At 43.1% G+C, this 19,880-nt stretch overlaps 1 protein-coding gene across 3 annotated transcripts in view; it reads left to right on the forward strand.

Moving 5' to 3' along the window:
* Nucleotides 1-19,880, forward strand: part of LOC306971501 (genetic suppressor element 1-like) — a 76,756-nt gene that overhangs the window by 33,289 nt on the left and 23,587 nt on the right. For 2 of the 3 annotated variants that reach the window (XM_079567798.1, XM_079567800.1), the window contains exon 2: nucleotides 16,823-17,002. In XM_079567798.1, the coding sequence (XP_079423924.1) occupies nucleotides 16,823-17,002 (180 nt within the window). Of the gene's footprint in view, nucleotides 1-10,947; nucleotides 11,068-16,822; nucleotides 17,003-19,880 lie in introns of those variants that run through there. The other variant, XM_079567799.1, reaches the window with a different exon arrangement.

The raw sequence follows: 19,880 nt of genomic DNA on the forward strand, positions 1-19,880 counted from the left end.
TTCATTTACTGCAGAAAATTGAAATACAGACTTTGAGCATATAGTTCATCATGAACCTGCAAAGAGCAGGGGACCCATCTCCAGGTGTAGGGCCAGGCTGATGGTCAGTGTCTCGTGGCTGGAGGATTCACCTATTCTACATGTTTTTAGTGGTAGAAAACAGAGTACCTGGAGAAACCTCTTGTTGTGAAGAACAAGTGCTAACCACTGCACTGCCTTTTTTCTGACTACATAACCAGAAAAAAGTGATTAATTTCCTTTGGCTACAATCCGGCATGTTTACCTGCATATTCTATATTGTTCATTAACACGCACTGTCCCAATCAAATAATAATATAAATATCAATAAAAGTGCTGTTTGTTGCTCATTCCATTTGAACCGAGGCTAATGGGGGCTTTGGGTGAACATGAGTGAGATTAAGAAGACTAACCGCTCAGTGGAAGCTTCATTGGAGCATTGTTTAGCGGCCGTTGAGTTGTCTGGCAGGTTAACCACACGCCCTGCACTCTCTTTCAGTCTGCACAGAGTCACATACAAACCACGGCTCGATCACATGCACCTTTATGTGTCTGTGTGTCTGTGCCCCGGGCCAACCAGAGGATGTGCTGCTGTGGCTGTCAAACTGTCAGAAAACAGTCTGTGAAAACCTCCACACCCGCAGTGTTTGTTTTCATCACCTTTGGATCAGACGCAGGCCGGTACACACAGATCTATGAAGAAATCCCACTGTAACTTTGGACATTATGGAACGGAAACATATCCAACTTTCACAGTTTAATGCCTCATTGCCCTCTGCAGTGGAAGCATAGAACAATTCAACAATACTGTCATTGTTAGAGAATGAATCAGTTTATAAACTAAACTGTATTTGAAACCTTTTACTCCATCTGCTGTGTGCCACTTGTTGCATTGCTCTCGCTCTGCTGTCCAGCTCCTCGGGGTCACAGCCTCTCCATGTTCGACAAGTTGGACAGATGTCACTCAGTGAGGAGGAGGCTGAGGCTCTGGGGCTCTGGGTCCAGGGTCAGAGACTTGTGCTGAGTGACAGTGACCCAAAATGGCCACAGCAGCATCCTGCGGCTCCATGCAGTGCATCCCTTTATACCTCTATAATTATTTGGTTTATTTAATTTATTGGACAGAGACCATGTGCAGCAGCATTGATCAGCGTATAAAAAAATTGCTTTGTACCAGACATTAGCTCATTTCCATCTGCAGTCCTCGAGACAATTACAAAACACTGGCAAAAAGCATAAAGCAATTCCAGTTCATAATATTACAGACAGTGCTGTTGTACATTTTATAAGAAGGACATTTCATCAACAGGAAAACCCACCTCCTCCCTTCTCACTTATAAAGTTTAGTTGTTTCTTGGGGGGCTTTAATGCTGACATGTCCAAGTTCCCAGAAAATGTTTCACACACAGGCAAAATCGTTTTCAGTCTTTGCATAGTTTTAGAGCAGTCGAAGGTTTGTTCCATTCCATTCAGGCCGATTGTCCTAATGCTGGCTTTGGTTTGGTTCACTGGCCACTGATTCTTGACCTCGTTGGATTGACTCTGATCAGAGGTTCATTGGACTAAACTAACTAACTTTTCAGTAGTGGAGGTGCCACATTATTATTGTAGTTTTTCATGCAAGAGCTGTTGGTGATGTCACTCCCCTGTGTTTTCCGCCCTGGGTAAGGACGGTCGGATTGGGCAAATGCTGCTGTAGCTCTAGTTCTAGAGTGTAACAGTTGACCTTACCCCGTAATAAGTGTTAGGTGCTGGGATCAGGCCATAGAAGCTCTGTATTGGAGGTTTCGGATGTACCCAGATTCTTGTGACCAACATGATACACCAAAGAGTAAGTGAGGTAATATTGTGTTGAAGTCCTTGTATTGTGAATGAATGAATGTGTCTCTGGGATGAAGTGTTGTTGTTGTGAACACTTCTAAAGCTGAGGTTCTTTTGAAATGTGCTGTATGTATAAATAAACTGGAATGAGAAAGTGAAAGTACCTGAAGAACAAAGAAGATGAAGTAAAACAAATGTGGTTTTGGTGTGACTGTGAATGTCAAAATTAGGGTTGCAAAGGGGCGGAACATTTCCGATACATTTTGGCAAATGTTCAGGAACTTTCAATGGGAATTTTAGCTTGGAAATGTTGGGAATAAATAAATAAGACAAAATGCTTAAATAAACAACATGCTTTTTTTTTTTAAACGGTGCAGCGCCTACCTGAGTTTCCCTGTTTCAGAGCGTGGCATCCTGCACTGGTCAGCTCCTGCACATCCTCCTTCCACTTCCTCCTGCGCAGCTCCCTCCGCTCCACAACAGTCTTTCACCATCTTCTGAAGAGTGTAGCAGATGAATATAATCCATCTTATTCTCCAGTAAACGTACATTCATCCTCCTCGTTTGTCCCTTCCTTGTTTCCTGGTGTGACTCTTATGACGCCTCCACTGTGCTGCAGGTGTGGGGGCTCTTGGTGCCTCGTCAGTGTCTCAAAAGAATGTGTCAAAAATGTCTTTAGCTCATAAGCTGCTGTTTTGTTTCTTTTAAAAAGCAGTTTCCTTCATGGCTAGTACGGACTCTGCAGTAAAAAGTCCACTGAGTCTTACAAAAAATACAGCAAAGATGTACAAAAGCATTCAGTAAAACGATGTGGAACAGAAACTACAAATGCAGTTCACTGAAAAAGGCACCGAACACTGCTGTACCAAGAGAGAGGGAGGTTGCTGCTTGTTTACTCGCGCCATGAATGAATGAGTGAATGATGGACATAAACATGGAATGAGCCTATTCCATTTCCAAACACATCCTCAAATGGGGCTTGATGATGAGACTTTTCATCTCTGCTGTGATCGATATTTCAGTGTAGAACTATCAAATCACATGTTTAGCTTCAGTGTATATCTGTCTGTGAAAAAGCGCCTTCTGTTGTGTTGATTCCCATTAATTCTCTTGGAAAATTTCAAGTTCAAGTGATTATATTGCATGATCATGATAAAGGTTGGCTGTACCCTCTGAGCTACCATACAAAAGGCAGTGGTTGGACTTAAAAAGCAAACGAAATACAAATGTAACTGTGGATAAATCGGCGTTTGTTCTCAGCCGTGTGAATATTTGATTTGGACGTAGTTACTTGTTATCCTGGGACACAGATAGGACATGTTTATGAAATATTTAAACACATTTCTTGTGCATCGCTGTGCATTGGGTCATACACTCGCTCCGCATCTTCTGATTCTAATACTACTGACTGAGCACTTGGGAGAGTTTGTAGAAGGATTTCATCATGCTCATGTATTGGTCTGGTAGTCCACACGGCCTGGAGATTCACCCTATCCAAGGCTTTTTGGAGGTCTACGAGATGTAAAGAGTTGTTCCGTCATGTGTCTTAGGGTGAAGAAGGAAGCATCGAAGCGTAGCGGTCTAAATCTATATTAAGACTTCATCAGTCTGGTTTTTCAGCTGTGATATAACGGTATGCGAGCTCCCACTTTAGTCCATTGTTTCTCCATTCCAGATAATTTCCCCGCTGCTACAGTATTTTAATCGTTCAAGTTGTGTACCACCAGCTTTGTTGTTGTTTTTTCTGCTGTTTCAAGGAACTTCCAGTTCTTTGTAAATACTTTTCTATTCTGATTTGAGTTTTTTTGCGTAGCTGATGCAGATGCATATTTTAAGACCCATTCACACCAGCGCGATCATCTCCTGTTGCCCAGCAATATTACTTTAATGATCCCTGCTTTTCGGTACCGGTGCCTCAACTGTGCTTTTTTCAATAGCTATGTTATTTTAATTCATAAAAATAACATGGGTATAAAAAAGTATCATTACGGATGTTACCTGCAACTTCATATTTTGAGTTTTTGAATTTTTCCATACTGAGATTTGTTCTTACCTGAGCTTAGACGAGTTAATGTGTTTACGTGTGCGCACTAAGTTATACAAAATGAAACATGTGGATTTTCTAAGCGGATAAAAAGGGGTACTATATTGTAAGGCACAATAACACCTTAGGGGTACTTTGACGTCCACATAGCTTCACTTTACTGCCATTATATTTATTTTTGAAAAAAATACTGTTGTCATTGGGAGGTTTTTTCCACTACATTCAAAAAATCTTCTAACAGTTTGTGATTTGAAAACTATGCTGAAGAAAGTACCGAGATGAGGCCCCGATACCGGAGCTTTTCGGTCGGTATCAAGTACTAGACGGAGGCAGGACAAGAAGAAACCGGAGCAGACAAATAGTCGGTATTTTGGAGCCGATGTGAATTTACTATTAACTAAATGAATGTCAATGCCGTGCACTGCTTTTCATCAGAAAGGTGAAATTAGGAAAAATGATATCAGCAGCGTAGATCCTTAGTCATTCACAGAAGCACTCAGGTGAATTATTGTGGTTTAATGGACAGCCTCAACAGAAGAGTATCAGCCTACTGGAGCTTCGAGATGGATGTCCCACTTACAGTATCAGCCAACTGCAAAATTAGATCTCACATTTGTATTTTGTATTTGACTCCTTTTTCTGTTTCAGTCATTACATCTACTTTGCTTTTTTTTTTCTTTGCAGTGTGACCCACGCACTTTAGTTTCTAAAATACACAAAGAGCAAAGCTCTGTGTGTTGTATGTTGCCTAAAAGAGCTCAACAGCCATGACTCTGCCCGGATGCGGAAGTCCAAATGCCACTCAGAATCCCGACCGAGGCTAATTAGCTCTGTGCTAACTACTGACAAGTGGATGTTTTACAGAACATTTGGAAAAGTCCCTGGATATGTAGAATGCGATTGCTACTGTTGGGCTCTGTGTCCATGTGGAGCAACAGGTGTGTTTCCTGTGTCTTTGGTTGCCCGACTGTTTATTTCTGCATTCATATTGCCTTCACTTCAGCCAAAATTTTCGTCTGCTGACGAAAATGTTGGCTGATGTGAAGAACTAGATGTGCTTAGACAAGAGTTTACGTATTGACACTATTTTTTATTGTTTTTTGTGAAACGCCCATGTGCTGGCTCAGCTAATCATGCACTTTAACATCCTCAGATTCAACATGTATAAGGCTTACATGGAGCGCCATAGCCAAGTGGCTGGCATAGTGTACAGAAACATCTGTGGCGAACCAAGCGGACATTGTGGTGGTGGACAAAGAGCAGAGGAAAGCTGTTGTGATTGACATAGCAATACCAAGTGAGCAACATCAGGGGAAAGGAACACGAGAAATACCAGGGCTCAGAGAAAAGCTGGAGAAAGCCTGGAGGGTGAAGGCATCAGTGGTGCCACTCGGGGCAGAGTGGCTACAGCAGATCCCAGGAAAACATCAGCAGCACAGAGCCACTCATGGCTGTATTATATTAAAATTGTCTTTTTGGTCAGGGCATTTTACTGGACACATTGAAGTTATTATGCGAATGACATTTTTCTCAGATTTTGTAAATTGTCAACTCGATTGACAGTCAGCATCATTTAGAGGATCACTTGAATGTGATTGAGAAAAAAAAATCTCCCAATGATGACAGTATTTACAAATGTATTTACTGAAATCAAAAGCTATTTAAATCAAAAACATCTTAACAGGTCAAGTTACATTTTAAAATAGGACTTCTTGTTTGATAGTAGCTTCAAAATTCTTAAATCCATATGAGCGATCTCTGTAATTGTTTACTTCTGCAATTTTCACCGGATGTTTTGGTGAATGGTCGGCAACAGCTGATGCATCCAGGCCTCTACCACGGTTTTATGAAATGATCTATCTGTTACAGTGCAAGAGAAGCAACGCACCGTTTATGGACATTGTTTTGTGCCTATTCTTATAATTTGTTTAAAACATGAAATGCCTACCACAGCCCCTGGATGTGACGACGTCGCGATCGCTTGTATTACACTTGAGAGTTTCTGCTTGGATTTCTTTGCAGGATGTCAGAATAGCCTCCCAGAGCTGCTGTTTGGATGAAAACTGCCTCCCACCCTCATAGATGATTTGCTTGTTGATGCTCCAGGGCTTCTCCTGGGTTGAGGTCAGGGTAGGATGGGGTCATATTCACACCTTCAGGGAGCCTAAAGGGGCCAAACAGCTCTATCCCCCTGATTCCAGGACAAAACATGACTCCGCCCCCTCCTTACTGACATCACAGCCTTGTTGGGACATGGTGGCCACCAACTATCCACTACTCCATCCATCTGACCATCCAGGGTTACACGGCCTCATCAGTGAACAAGACTGTTTGAAAATGAGTCTTCAAGTATTTCTATTTCCACTGCAGCCGTTTCTGTTCATGAGCTTCAATAAGCAGTTTAGGGGAGGCTGGATAGAAGGTTTATGCACAACTGCAGCCTCTGGAGGGTCCTACACCTTGATGTTCGGGAGACTCCAGAGGCACCAGCAGCTTGAAATACCTATTTGCTGCTTTGTAGTTGCTGTTCTCTTAATCTGATATATTTGTCTGGCTGAAACCATCCTCATTGTGCCTCTATCTGCACAAACCCGTGTGTGCTCTGAATCATCCACAAATCTCTTAACAGTACGATGATTACACTTGATCTTTCATACAGCAGAGATCCTTTTTCTTACCCATATTGCTTGAAAATGTTAATCTGCTTAATAATGTGGAACGTCCTTTTTCAGTAGTTTTTCCCTTATTTGGGCTTAACCTGAAAACTAATCATCACAGGCTTCTGAGATTGATGTCAGTGATTCAAAGAGCCCTGAGACACAATACCATCCATTTAAGTTTAATTGATTGTTTTTTTGTTGTTGACCTTTTATGACACTGAAATACAATTTTCATAAATAATTGTTAATGCAGTGTACATATTGCGAAAAGGCAAGTTAAGTGTCTTGCCCAAGGACCACTTGGTGGGCAAATGCTGTGCTGCTGAGCCACTGTTGCCCTGAGCTTATAGATGGTCCAACGCAGTTTGACCTCTGTATTAATCTGCAATCAATCGTTCCAAAAGTCCCAAATGTTCAGCCATTGTAGAGCAAGCTCTGCAGTCCTTTGCCCACTCATTTTGTGTCCTCATATTCATCACATTAATGATCATTTATTCCTTTGGTGCTAATAGCCACGTGTTCATGATGCGTCATTCTGTGAAAGCTTTGTCAGGCAGACCGTGCCTTCTGCTTAGGGGAGCCCTACTCCCAAATGCTCCTTTTTATTTCTGACATCACAGATGCTTTGTCCTGTAAGGAAACTTGTCCTTTGTATTTGACCCATCCTTGAACCAGTGCTCCAGGGCCTCCTGTCAGGAGCAGTGGGCGTCCTGTCAGGAGCAGTGGTCGTCCTGTCAGGAGCAGTGTGCAACCTGTTGTGAGCAATGACACAGAGAAAACACGCAAACTCCGCACAGGGAGGCCCCACTCAGCCTGGGAATAGAACCAGGGACCTTCTGGCATGGGTTAATTTTTATCAATTTTTGTAAGGGTCTGGTAATACCTATCAGGAGCTTGGTTTGTGTTTATATTTTTGCTTTTGTTATCAACCAAACTGTGTGAAGACCTAGTTCAAAGTGTTTTCTTCCTCACTCCCTTTAGGATTAGTTTGAAGTGGCTAAATGAGGACCAAACCGCCATGTGGCTGTAGCGCCGTGTACACACAGGCGCACTGGGGCTTTTGGTTTGTGAGGGAAGTGTTAAGTGAGCCGCTGAAAGACCGGGGCCTCGTGAAGAGGTTTAGCGGCCCCTGGAGTCACCCCAGAGACCGCTGTGTTGACGCCGCTCTGACTGCCATTGCAGACGCCTTTAAGAGGCTGCTCACATTTTGGCTGTGTTTCCTTTGAGCGCGCTCCCCTCCACTGCGCTCACCAAGGCTCTGTCAGAGGAACATGCCCTCGAGCCGTTGTAAAAGCAGTGTTCATTCTTCTATTGGTGTCATTAAGGCAAATAATTCCAGCCTGGGTGAGTGAGGTGAGACGGTTCAGCAGCTTGTGGAGTGGGGCTGTGTGAGGAACATGTAGTACGACCATAGTCATAACATATGACTATGGTTGTGATTATACTGGTCGCATTTGGGGCCACACAATATTACAAATGTGTAGTTCTCACAATATTAGGGAATGCATGACCATTGGCATGCTGGGTATTATAAATTTCCCTACGGGGACAATAAAGTAGATCTTAACCTTATTAATAACTGTTCCTCACAGTTGGGCTGTTAGAGGCAAAGCTCTTTAATAAAACTCTAGATCAGAAATGATGCTTGTTGACGTGGCAAACATGGCCATTTTATGACTGGCCAGTGAGGCTAACCCTGATGCCACCAATGCAAAACCAGGAGCAACATTTTCATTGATCCAACAGCAGAATGTGACACAGTCATTGTTTGTGATTGGTTTATTACTTCTATGTCTTGTATCTTAGTCAGGATCGGCTCATTTCTGTGAAACTTTGTGTTGTTTAGTCGTATTATCTTTGTTTTCTTCATTCATTCCCAGGGTTCAGTGGTTAGTCTTCACTGTATCTCTGTCCCATGCTCATTGAATATTGGTCATGTGGTGTTAAAAAGTACAGAAATACTGTTTTAAAGACGGAAACATGTTATATCTGATATCAATTGAAGTGAATGATTTGAAATGTTTGACAGAGGAAAATCCATGAACAAATGCATAAAAAACTCTTTCCAGATCTAACATAAGTCAGACATAATTATCAAAGAGTCACAAAATAACTCAAAATAGGTCAAAACAGTATCAAGGAAGTAAGTGGTGTTTCCATCTGATTACATTGCACTGCCCTATCACATGGCATGCCCTATCTAGAATAGGACTGGGTGATTTTTGAAAAAAAATAATCCCGATTATTTTCCCCATATTGATTGATCTCGATTTTTGATTCGATTTTTTTTAAAGTAAATGTGGTCTTTCCTGGACGAGCTTGTAAACCGATGCTGCGGCCAAACTGAAAACTGCAGCGAACTCATCAGCAAAAACATCTGCAACACGCCAACATCTGCAACACGCCAACATCTGCAACACGCCAACATCTGCAACAAGCCAACATCTGCAACACGCCAACATCTGCAAAGGAGACGCAAAAAAGTGGAATGTTTGAAGAATGTCAGAAACAGACGATGACCTCATGTTTGTGGGCGGAGCCTCAAAGGCCACGACTTACAGTTCACTGTTAGAAGTCCAGCTAATCCACCGCTGCAGCCTCAAAACAAATCCACATGGTCTAATTGGGCGATCGATAGTTTTCCTCTTCAAAGGTAAACTTTTCATCCTGCGTCCTGTTCCTGCTCCGAGTTAACGCAACTTTGTAGCTGATTTTACACGTAAAATCACCAGGTCCTCTCCTCATGCTGCCGCATGTGCCATCCTGTACTTCCTGTTTGTTTGGGCCGAGTGTTTCCCTGGGATTGACCTGACAGGCGCTGCAGCATTGCAGAATGTGACAGGTCTGGCCAATTCTCCTCTCCTTAAAACGCACCACGCGATTATGGAGATCAACCATAATCACGATTAGATTAAAATTCGATTCATTTCCCAGCCCTAATTTGGAATGTTATTATAATATTAATATATTTTATTTGTATAGCGCTTTTCAAGACACTCAAAGACGCTTTACAGAAAACAAGAATAAAATCACACATAAAATGAGCACATGAAGATCTTTGGTTAGAGGCACTTTACAATAGTTGGGACATCAATGAAGTCACACAAACCTTTGTTTTATTACCTCATAAAGACCAAGGTATTGAGCATCTTTACATCCACTACATTCACAGCTTTCAATTTAGCGGTGCAGCTGATTGGATCAAGCACGCCTCATTTCAGCCAATCACAGTCAAGTCTAAACACACAGCTAAACAACGTAGCACCAAGACAGTATTTAAATGTTTCGTATTTAAAATCACCTTTGTGTTTTGTTAACATGTGGCAAATTCTGGTGGATTTGTCACTTCTAAATGTACGCGTTATCGCAGTATGGCTTTAAGGTGGCGAAGTAAATACATCTCAGCTCATATTTGGTGCTGTGTCTTATCCTCCACCTGCCAGTAGGGGTCCGGAGGGGTCGGGGGTGGGAGGTGATGGGTCACTGTCTTTGGCCTCCCACACCCACCCTCTCCCCCAGACGCAGACAGGGCTCTGCACCGAGGAGTCTCCACCGTGATGGATGACGCTTCACGAAAGCGCGCACGCATGCATAACCCACTGCTGCCCTGTCAACCCCCCCTCCCACACACACACATAAAGATAAGGAGAGAGAGGAGAGAGCAAGGAGACAGAGAGAGGAGAGAAAGAGAGGAAAGGGGAGAGGGGATAGAGAGATGAGAGACGGGAGAGAGAGGGGAAAGAGAGGAGACAGGAGAGGGAGGGAGAAAAGAGGGGAAGTGAGACAAGAGAAGAGGGAGAGGGAAAAGAGAGGAAAGGGACACAGTAGAGAGAGGGGAAAGAAAGGCGATCGGAGAGAAGGAAAAGAGGAGAGGGAGAGAGGGGAAAGAGGAGAGGCGGGAGAGGAGCGATGAAAGGAGAGAGGGGAAAAAGAGAAGAGGGTCGGGAGAGAGAGGAAAGGAGACGGGGAGAGAAAGGAGAGAGGGGGGAAGAGGAGAGAGTGAAAGAAGAGGAGGAGGGAGAGAGAGAAAGATGAGGGGAAGAGAGAGAGAAAAGCTTGGGAGATAAACATGGTGATGGATTGATGGAGGGAGGGGGGTAGAGAGGAAAATCCTTGGAGATAAAGAGGGTGAAAGGAAGTGAGATTTTTAACCAGCCCTTTTACTGAGTCCGCCAAAAACATTTTCCCTTTTTTGGGGGGGCATACATAAAAAAAAAAGTAAATAAGACAGAGAGGAAGACTGAGATGAGGGGAGGGGGTGGAGAGAGAGGGAGGGGGAGAGAGGGGGCGAGAGAGGGAGAGAGAGAGAGAGAAAAGCAAGTGAGAAGAGACAGAAGAGAGAAAGACGGAGCGAAGGGAGATGGAGAGGGTGAAAGATGAGGGGAGGGGGAGGGCTGGGTTAGAGAGGAGGTCACGTGACCACACAGCAGCTGCAAGGCTCAGAGCGAGAGAGAGATAGAGATAGAGAGTGTCCAGGAGAGAGGAGAGGAGAGGAAGGCGACGGCAGGAGGACGCGGCGCTGCGGTGAGTGAGATGTTTTTTTGTTTTATTTTTACATGTGAGCAAAGGTACCAGCCGCACAAATCTGCCTGTGGGGAAGGGTTCTTCACGACGAGGAAGTGGGCAGGACGGAAGGGAGTAAGGAAGGAAGGAGAGAGTAGTTGAAGGAGAGAGACAAGAGTGGAGGAGTGGAGGAGTCTTTTTATCATCTGCATCTTGACTGGACACACACACACACACACCGTCCACGCGAGCCTGCTCATTATCCTGCCTCCCTCTTTGATTTGTACATAGCCCACATGCAAAGCAGACATTCACGCTGCACAACTAATCCAATTTTAGTGCCCGCGAGTAGCAAATCACAAAGGCTGCAGTTATATAGAAAATATGATGGATTTTAACAACAACAAACTAATCTGTGTGTCCTGAGGGGTTCTGATGTAAACTTGCTCAGGCTGGACTCCACAAACACATTCTGAAATGCATGGGATTCTTGTTCTTAGATTTTTAGTTTGGCAGTTCATATTTCAGTCTTCTTTTCAAATGTTGACGCTCCCGGAGGTGTTTGAAATGTGCTCTGTGATCTGAATGTCTTGTCAAGAAAAATAGCAATCCGATATTTTCCCACAGCCCTCCGGATGTGGAGGTGCGTGTGGTTCCACAGCGTGAGGTGCTGCGCGGGGCACTGATGTGTAAGTGCATGTTGTTGTTGATGTAGTAAGGCGAGAGTTGACACGCCGCCTCACACTCGCCTTTGCTGCTCTTTGACAGCCACTGACAGACCGACAGGCGCTGCGTGCTATTTTAATCTGCCCGTCTTTAGAAAGAGTATTTTCATGGATCGCACACTTTCCCCGTTCCTACACTAAATGCTAAGGAGTACTTTTGCAATGGGGATCAACTTGTTTTTGCATATTCACCGATGCAGTAAGGTGACGCACAGCTTTTACAGCTTTGTTGTTTTGGAGTACAAAGCAGAGTTCCTCTAACACAGCATGGGAAGTATCACCTTGATACAGGTTTTTTTAGTGTACTACCAGTATTGCAGTATTATGATGTAGGAGGATGCTTTAGCAGAGTGTATAGTGATGGCATTTGGTCAGTGTGGTCCTGGAGTGTTTGTTTTGTAAGAAGAGAGTTGACACTACTTCACACCTGTCTGTGTTGCTGTTAACAAACTAAGCAACACTGTTCGTTGGAATCTTTCACTTTTATCTTTACATGTCTTTTGGTGAAGAGAAACATGGTATGGGCCAAGGCATCATCTTTAGCAAAACATTGCTTTGGCTTGAGCTGATTTCTAGATGCAACCAGGAGGAACGTTTCAAAGAAGTGCAAAGCTCAAACCAGTGAAAACGTTCATATTGTTCACTCTCTTTAGTATGAGTGTATCCAATTGAAGGCTTTAGGTTGCCCACCTCTGGCCCGAGGTGGTATTTGTCAGGTATTTAGGCAGGCATTTCATGAGGTGGTTGTTGGAAGATCAGGCATTTCATGAGGTGGTCCTTGGAAGACCATACATTCCAAGAGGTGGTCCTTGGAAGATCATACATTCCAAGAGGTGGTACTTGGAAAATCATACATTTCAAGAGGTGGTAGTTGGAAGATCAGGCATTTTGTGAGGTGGTCCTTGGAAGATCATACATTTCAAGAGGTGGTACTTGGAAGATCATACATTTCATGAGGTGGTACTTGGAAGGTCAGGCATTTCGTGAAGTGGTACTCGGAAGGCCAGATATTTCGTGAGGTATTTGTGAAAAGAGGAACTAAGACTAGCCCAAGCGTTTGTGCTGATGAACTGTATGGATGATGACCACAGTGATCTGATTAGCAGCTCGTTTGTCTGCACCAGAGCAGGACAAAGTGTGAGCGTTCAGCAATGCAACCACTTACTCTGTACTCAAATAGACAATTCTACCCACTGGGCACCCTATTGGTCATGTTCTATGTTATATCCGGAGTGATCGACGGGTGAATTAAATCAAGCACAGTGAGATGTGAACTTTCAAAAGTCATATCAAAATCATGATCCATGGGTGGTCACAGTCATTGCAATGTAGACACTTAAATTTGGATGGTTGTTGTCGTTGCTTACACACAATAACATTAGCACTTGGGGAAGGCTTGTGTGAGCAATCGAGTAGTTAGTGGCCTAATGCCGGACCAGTGTGATGCTAGTTCACCTCATGCATGGATGGGCTCTCTTCATGTTGCTCAAATACACAAAGAGCTGAATTTTCAATCATTTTTTCCCCCCATCTCGATCTCCAACCGGACCAGTTTGTCTGCACACGTGACGCTCGGAGGAACACTCGAGACAACATCTAAGACACATGCAACTTTGTACTGGTTCAGCTCAATGTTTCCTCTTGCTGAATGGAGTCCTGTGTTTAGGTTGTATTGTGGTATTATTCGTGCTGACTGGTTGAGTCAGGAGTGAGGAGTACATTAAAATGGTTTAAAACTGGGCCAAATGCAGGCAGGGGGCAGTGGCTATTATGTGATTGACATGAGCGGGTCAATTAAAGGAAGAGGGATAACGGGAGGGTAAAAGTAGTGATGGACTGTGTACATGGATGTATACAATACATTGGTCAACATTTCAAATGGAGGGAGGGGTTGACTTTCCTCTATCATTTAGACACCACTTTGAACTTTGAAAGAATTAACCAACTGAAAACCCATTATGTGAATCTTGTTGCTTTGGGGGATTAAACTTTTCCCTCACCAAAAACAGTTATGTTATGAGTCACTCGCGTTTCTTTTCTGCCTTGTTTCATTGGTACATAACCACCCAGTTAAGGCCCTCTCATGGCCTTATGTAACAAGGAAAGGCTGTATTTTTTTTTAGATAGGAATGCTCAGGGTGAAAGGGGGTGGAAACTGGGTCTCGAACGCATGTCTTAACCACCATCGACTGCAAAAAAAAAAATGTCGATTTTATTTTATTATTTTTGTATAGAGCTTTTCCAGACGCTCAATGTTGCTGGTCAATGAGCAAAACCTGTTTTATCCTTGGAATATAGAACTCCTTCTTCACTGAAGTCCAAGCATGGAGCTGTTTTGGCCCAGGAGGCATGAGACCTGTCCATTAAAACCTGTGCATGAAAAAAGCCTTTGCACTGTACATTTTCCTCACTCACTACAAAACCTCAAATCACTCCACCACTCCAAATATTTTTTGGAAACCCTGTGAGGCACCACCACTGGACAAAGCAGCATTTCTGTGAAATTGGTCCACAAATTGGAATCGTCTTCCAATTATTATTTGAGAGTCCTCCACCATTATAGTAATTTAAAAAGGGCTAAAAAAGTGGTAAGACCTGATTAAAATGGCGGGGTGGCTGTAATTAGTGTATTCTATTTGCCTGGCCCCCCATCCTCTCCTGCTTTTGTATCTGTTCAAAGAAGGAACCGTCTGGAACTTTAAGTTAATCAGATCTCAAAGTTTATATCGATCCTATCGTCACAACAGGAACCAAATTAACCACGAGGAAAATATATTTTTTTGAATACAAGAATGTTCCTGCTTCATCTTCAAGAGGATTTTTGTCTTGTTGCTGTCTGTAGAAAATATTTTTGCCCCGTTCCAAACGTACATTGATGGAAACAACTGTTATGCATTTGTGTTGAAATCTCTCATGTTTAATTTCAACAAATGTGAACAGTTGCTAATGAGTCCTTGTTCCTTAAAGTAGATGGTTAACATTTGTCGTAAAACCACTAACTTCCTATTTACAAAACACGCCGCATGATTGGTTAATACGTCTGTCAGTCACACCCATCAGGAACTCAAAGCATTCACCCTGATCCCAGATACACGTGTTTGTAAAGAAGAGGAAAAGAGTGGATTCTGGCTGGACAGGCTAGTATTCATTTTTTTAATAGTAATGAGTTTGGACCAAAAGTAAAAATTGAAAACTTGCGCACTCCTCTGCCCCAGTTTTAATAACATGTAACATGTAGGATCCTGGGAGCACAGCCCTGTGGCGTCAGGACGTGTGGGGCCGTCCCTGGAGGTGATGGACACGTGCTTGTCCAGGCGTGTGATGTGCTATTAGGGTCAGTGCTGTTGTTATCACGGGCTCCGCGCCTCGTCTCGGCGGACCCACGCGGCGCACCGCACTCACTGGGGATGTCCAGACACAAAGGCTTATAGCGCCCCCCCCCCCCCCCCACCGACATGTTTGATTGGTTCAACGTGAGTGAACGAAGAGAGACAGAGCCGAGGGAGCGGGTGTCACTGGGTGTCAGGCAGGATTTAGTAAACAAACTTGATTCCTTGACCCGTCCTCTTAAAGCTCTTTAGAGAGGGGGATGATGGGGGTTTGCACTCAGCAAGCAAATCTGATGTTTTCTCTTGGTCACTCCCCAAGGGTTTAGAGATAAAGAAAAAGTGATTTGCCCTGCTTGTGACAATGACTCCGATTTTTGGTTACTGAAATAATCATCTACTAATTTAACACGAAAGTCACACCTCATAAAATATTTGACCTTCCATGTGTGTCACGATCAAATCAGCTCTGAACCAGGTCTAAAACAGACTTATTTACCAACTTTCTGAACTAAACTGGGTGTGAACAAACATAATTGTATTACTTAAGCCTAATTGAAATATTCCCTAATTAAAACCGAAGAATGAAGAAGAATGTCCTTTTTTAGTGAGCGTTTCAGCTTGACATTTTGAGTTTTAGGTTCAAATGTACTTCAAGATATTCACGCATATTGCCATGTCCCTGTTAGTCAGAATCCATGGTTATATACTCGGCTATCGATGTGTCCTTCATCTGTGACTCGCACTAACGTGTCAAAACATCCACGTAATTCCCCTTTATTTCAGACGTTTGACCTGCCACAGGAGCGCTGTTGTTCAGATGAGTGTCGGGGCAGTGCCCTAACAGCTGGATCAGTTCATGAACTCTTCTTTTGTAGCTGGCTTGCTCAACCTGACCAGTGTTGTGTTTGGCATCCCTCTTAGTGTGATGGTTTTAGTAGTAGCCAGTTTCTTTATAAAAGTAATTAAGTATTAGTAGTTTTGAAAATAAGTATTGGATATTGGGTTGAAGGTCGACAGGCTGTGGGACAGTGAACATGGCTGTTGTCGCTCTCCTCGTCATCTGATCATCACTCCCAGCGCCGTCTGCACATTCGTTCATCAACATGCATTCTGTGTTCACGTGTTACTGTATGTAATCGAGGAAACGATGAAGTCCCTGTGACATTGCGGTCAGTCACGCTCAGACCATGGATTTCTAGATACAGACTAGACTGGGTCGTAGTGTATGAGTCATGTGACCTGACGGCACCGCTCTGTGTCACGTGTAGTGGGTATGGTTCTCCCATTTTTGTCTCATCAACGTAAACTCATAAACGTCTCGTCATATTGTGGTCACCAAAGAGCCATGTTTAGCTCGTCATCGTCACGTTCTCACCATTAAACAGAAAGGTGTGTCAACGTAATGATACTGTTACAGTCTGCGTATAGAACTGACAGTAGCTCCGGTGGTAGAGGTTGGTGTCTCGGTGGTGGACCTTCTATGAGGAGTTTGTATGTTGTGTGTGTGTATGATGTATGCACTAAAATATTTCCAACGGGGTCTCATCTGTGAAAGGGATTGTGAATCCCAGTGAACTGAACTGAACTGACTTTACTTCACACTGCTGTTGTGTCCCTGGGCAACTTTGAATATCTCCACTTTGCACTAGCCCTACACTATTATAATGTCATTTTTTGAACCTAGAGACTTTGTGACACTTTCTCTTTCTCTTGCCTCCTCAGGTATGAACCATGACTCCAACAAATCCCCATCAATAGGAATGATCTCCACGGCAACCCGCACCACGGCCACCGTCAGTCCCCTCAACCCGCTAACCAATGGGAGCGCAGCGTCCCAGGCTGCAAACTCCGGATTCGCTGCTGCCCTGCGTAAACTGGCCAAACAGGCGGAGGATCCCAGAGGTGGGTTCATTTGCCACTCAGCCGCCATCGTCCGCCGCCCTGGGACCAGACAGAAACTCACCGCACACTTACGAGCTTCACCCCACTGCATTTGGAAAGATAGATTTGATACTTACAACCCCACTACATTTCTATAAAACTGGAGCGGGCAATCAACTTTTACAAGGGGCCACATCAGAAACCTGAATTCAGTCCGAGGGCCACACCGACAATAAAAGACTTTGTTGGGTTAAAGTTCTGCTCAACTTTAACCCATTGTCAATTCCACTAAACTATTATAATATGTTCATATTCAGCTAAACATTTATCTAAACTAGAGATCCAGCTTTTCTGCTTCCCATACGATACTGAGGGTTTGAGTATCTGCCGATATTAACCGATACCAAGAGACCGTCTTAAAAGTGTCTGCTGTGAGTGAAAAAGATAATGTTCCTCTTTTCTCCATTGTGAGATTAATAAAATGAGATGTTAGTTATCAATTATGGATTACATTAATACACTAATGTAAAAAAGGATCGCTGTTCTACACTAAATATAGGAGGATAGGGTTTATGCTACATTAATATAAACAACTCATATAGCATTAGAATACTGTTGCTAGCCATGGCATTTTGCCTGGCGTTTGTGGAGGTTCAAACTAAGTCAGAGATTGAATTCAAATTAAAGGGATATTTCAGGGTTTTTGACATAGGGCCTCATTTCCTAGTTATCCAGAATGTTGATTTCTGGAGATATATTTTTTATTTAATTCATGTGGTTCTTGTATTTGAAGAGTCTAGTGGCGCTAGGCTAGTGCACGGCTAGCGCATTTCTATGGTAGCTAGTAGCCTGCATTAAAAACAGTCTGACCCAAGCACAGTGCACCTCAGGCAAATCACTTATAACACCAGACTAACCATATTCATGTCTGTGTAGTACATAGAGTCATGTTTGGAATATAACTGACCTCGCATCACATGAATGATCAATGCGATTGAGCGACTAGCTTCAAGCAGATCACTCCGCCGCTGCGTAGCTTACAACCAGGAATCTGATGCTGCTCAAATATAAGTTATTTTAAATGCAAAGTGGTTAAAATTATTCTATTCTGTGGAGCGGGTCACACTGTTTTTAATGCAGGCTAGCTGATACCATAGACATGCACTAGCCTTGCACTAGCCTAGCGCCACGAAACTGTTCGAAGAAGAGAACTGTACGGAAAAAAAAAAGAAAAAAAAATCTCCAGAAATCAACAACACTCTGGATTTTTTTTTTTTTTATGGTGAGAGTCTAAACAGGTATCGGTTCAGTATCGGATTTTCGGAATTGATTCCCGTTAGTGTATTTTTTCCATATCGGCTCCCATATTGGATACCAGCGCATCCCTAATCTGAACATGGGTCATTGGCAGTCATGTGATCGCTGAAGGATCCATATTGAAGGCGCTGATCTTGGCCCATCGACACAGGTTGATCCAGCGTGGTGTGGCTGCGTCCGTACGTCTCAGTCCCTGAATGCGATGTAACAAACTTCAGACCGGTTACCACAACAGAGGCAGTATTATGTTGTCTTTTTTCTGATTGTCCCTCTTAAAATAGTGATTTCATACAGCTCTCTCGGTAAGCTCACAAACATGAGAATCGACCGTGTGCCGCTGACGCTGATCTGTCTGAGCCCGCCCCAATGGTTGCTGAGCCAATCACATGGCAGTATTGTGTAGTAGAAAGTACTAGAGCTTTCTAATGTAGTGGAGTAAAAGTAGTAAGCTATGCTCAAACTGTACTGGAGTCTAGTCCTTGAGTAAAGTTCCTCTGTGTTCTTCTTGTAAACGCTGCTGTTCAGGGGCCGATGTGGGCAGTGTTTCTCTCGGCTCATTGGTGTTTTAATGAAGAAGTGACCTGTGACCCCTCCCCCACCTCTGCACGGCTCCCTTCATCTTCCTCCATTCATCTCTTAATAATACAAACCTAATTACTGCTCTCCCGCGCCCCAGCCTGTTCTTTCCTCACACGTTTCTTCACTTCCTTTTGTCCGTGCACTTAGTATGGTAAATGTCACTAGAAGCTACACTATATCGCAATACGGTCCTCCATCAGACGGAGATTTACTTTTGCTAACACAATAAACGACTTAAAACTATGTATATTTTTAGGTCAGATATTGATATAAGAAAGAGAGAGATTTCAGTATAAATATTTCCTTTCTTTATCTGTTAAATGTTTAAATGTCTGAATAAGTACATGATATATATATATATAAGTACATATATATAAGTGAATAAGTACATGATATATATATCTATATCTATATCTCCTATAGCCTATATTCCTCTGGGTAATCTTTTAAGTCTGATGAATTGATGGGGAAAGAAAACCCACAATCTTTGTTTAAATATAATGAAAATGATTGAGTACAATATTAATATCATCATTGCAACATTCAAGACAGAAAGAGCATGCAGCACTTTAATGGCCTTCATTGGTTCCCGTCTTTGTGCGCAGTAACATCCTTCATTCGTAACACTTCCTGTGCTCTCCGCTCTTGTTTCCCTTTCATCAGAATTGATCGAATCACTGTTTTCCTCAGGCAAAACACAAAGATTGATTGAAGTCTTCATTGGTCCAAAGGGGATTTGCTTTCAGAGCGAAGTGCGTAGTAGACAAAAGCTGACCCTGTGGCACTTTACTGTAAGGCCAGTCCTGAGCACGCACTTTGACATTCCCTTCTGGAGCTCCACATCCTCATCCAAACCTGTTTGAACTGATCGTTTATATTTTCTGATTTTCCTTGGGCTGAATTGATTTAGCAAAATAAAAAGATTGTTTTGCCTCTCATCCAAAGGACTTGGTCAGCGCACTAACAGTTGTCCGCAGTTCAGATAAAGAGTTCAACTTGGCTC

Source organism: Gobius niger (assembly GCF_951799975.1).
Source record: "Gobius niger genome assembly, chromosome: 12".
NCBI lineage: Eukaryota > Metazoa > Chordata > Actinopteri > Gobiiformes > Gobiidae > Gobius > Gobius niger.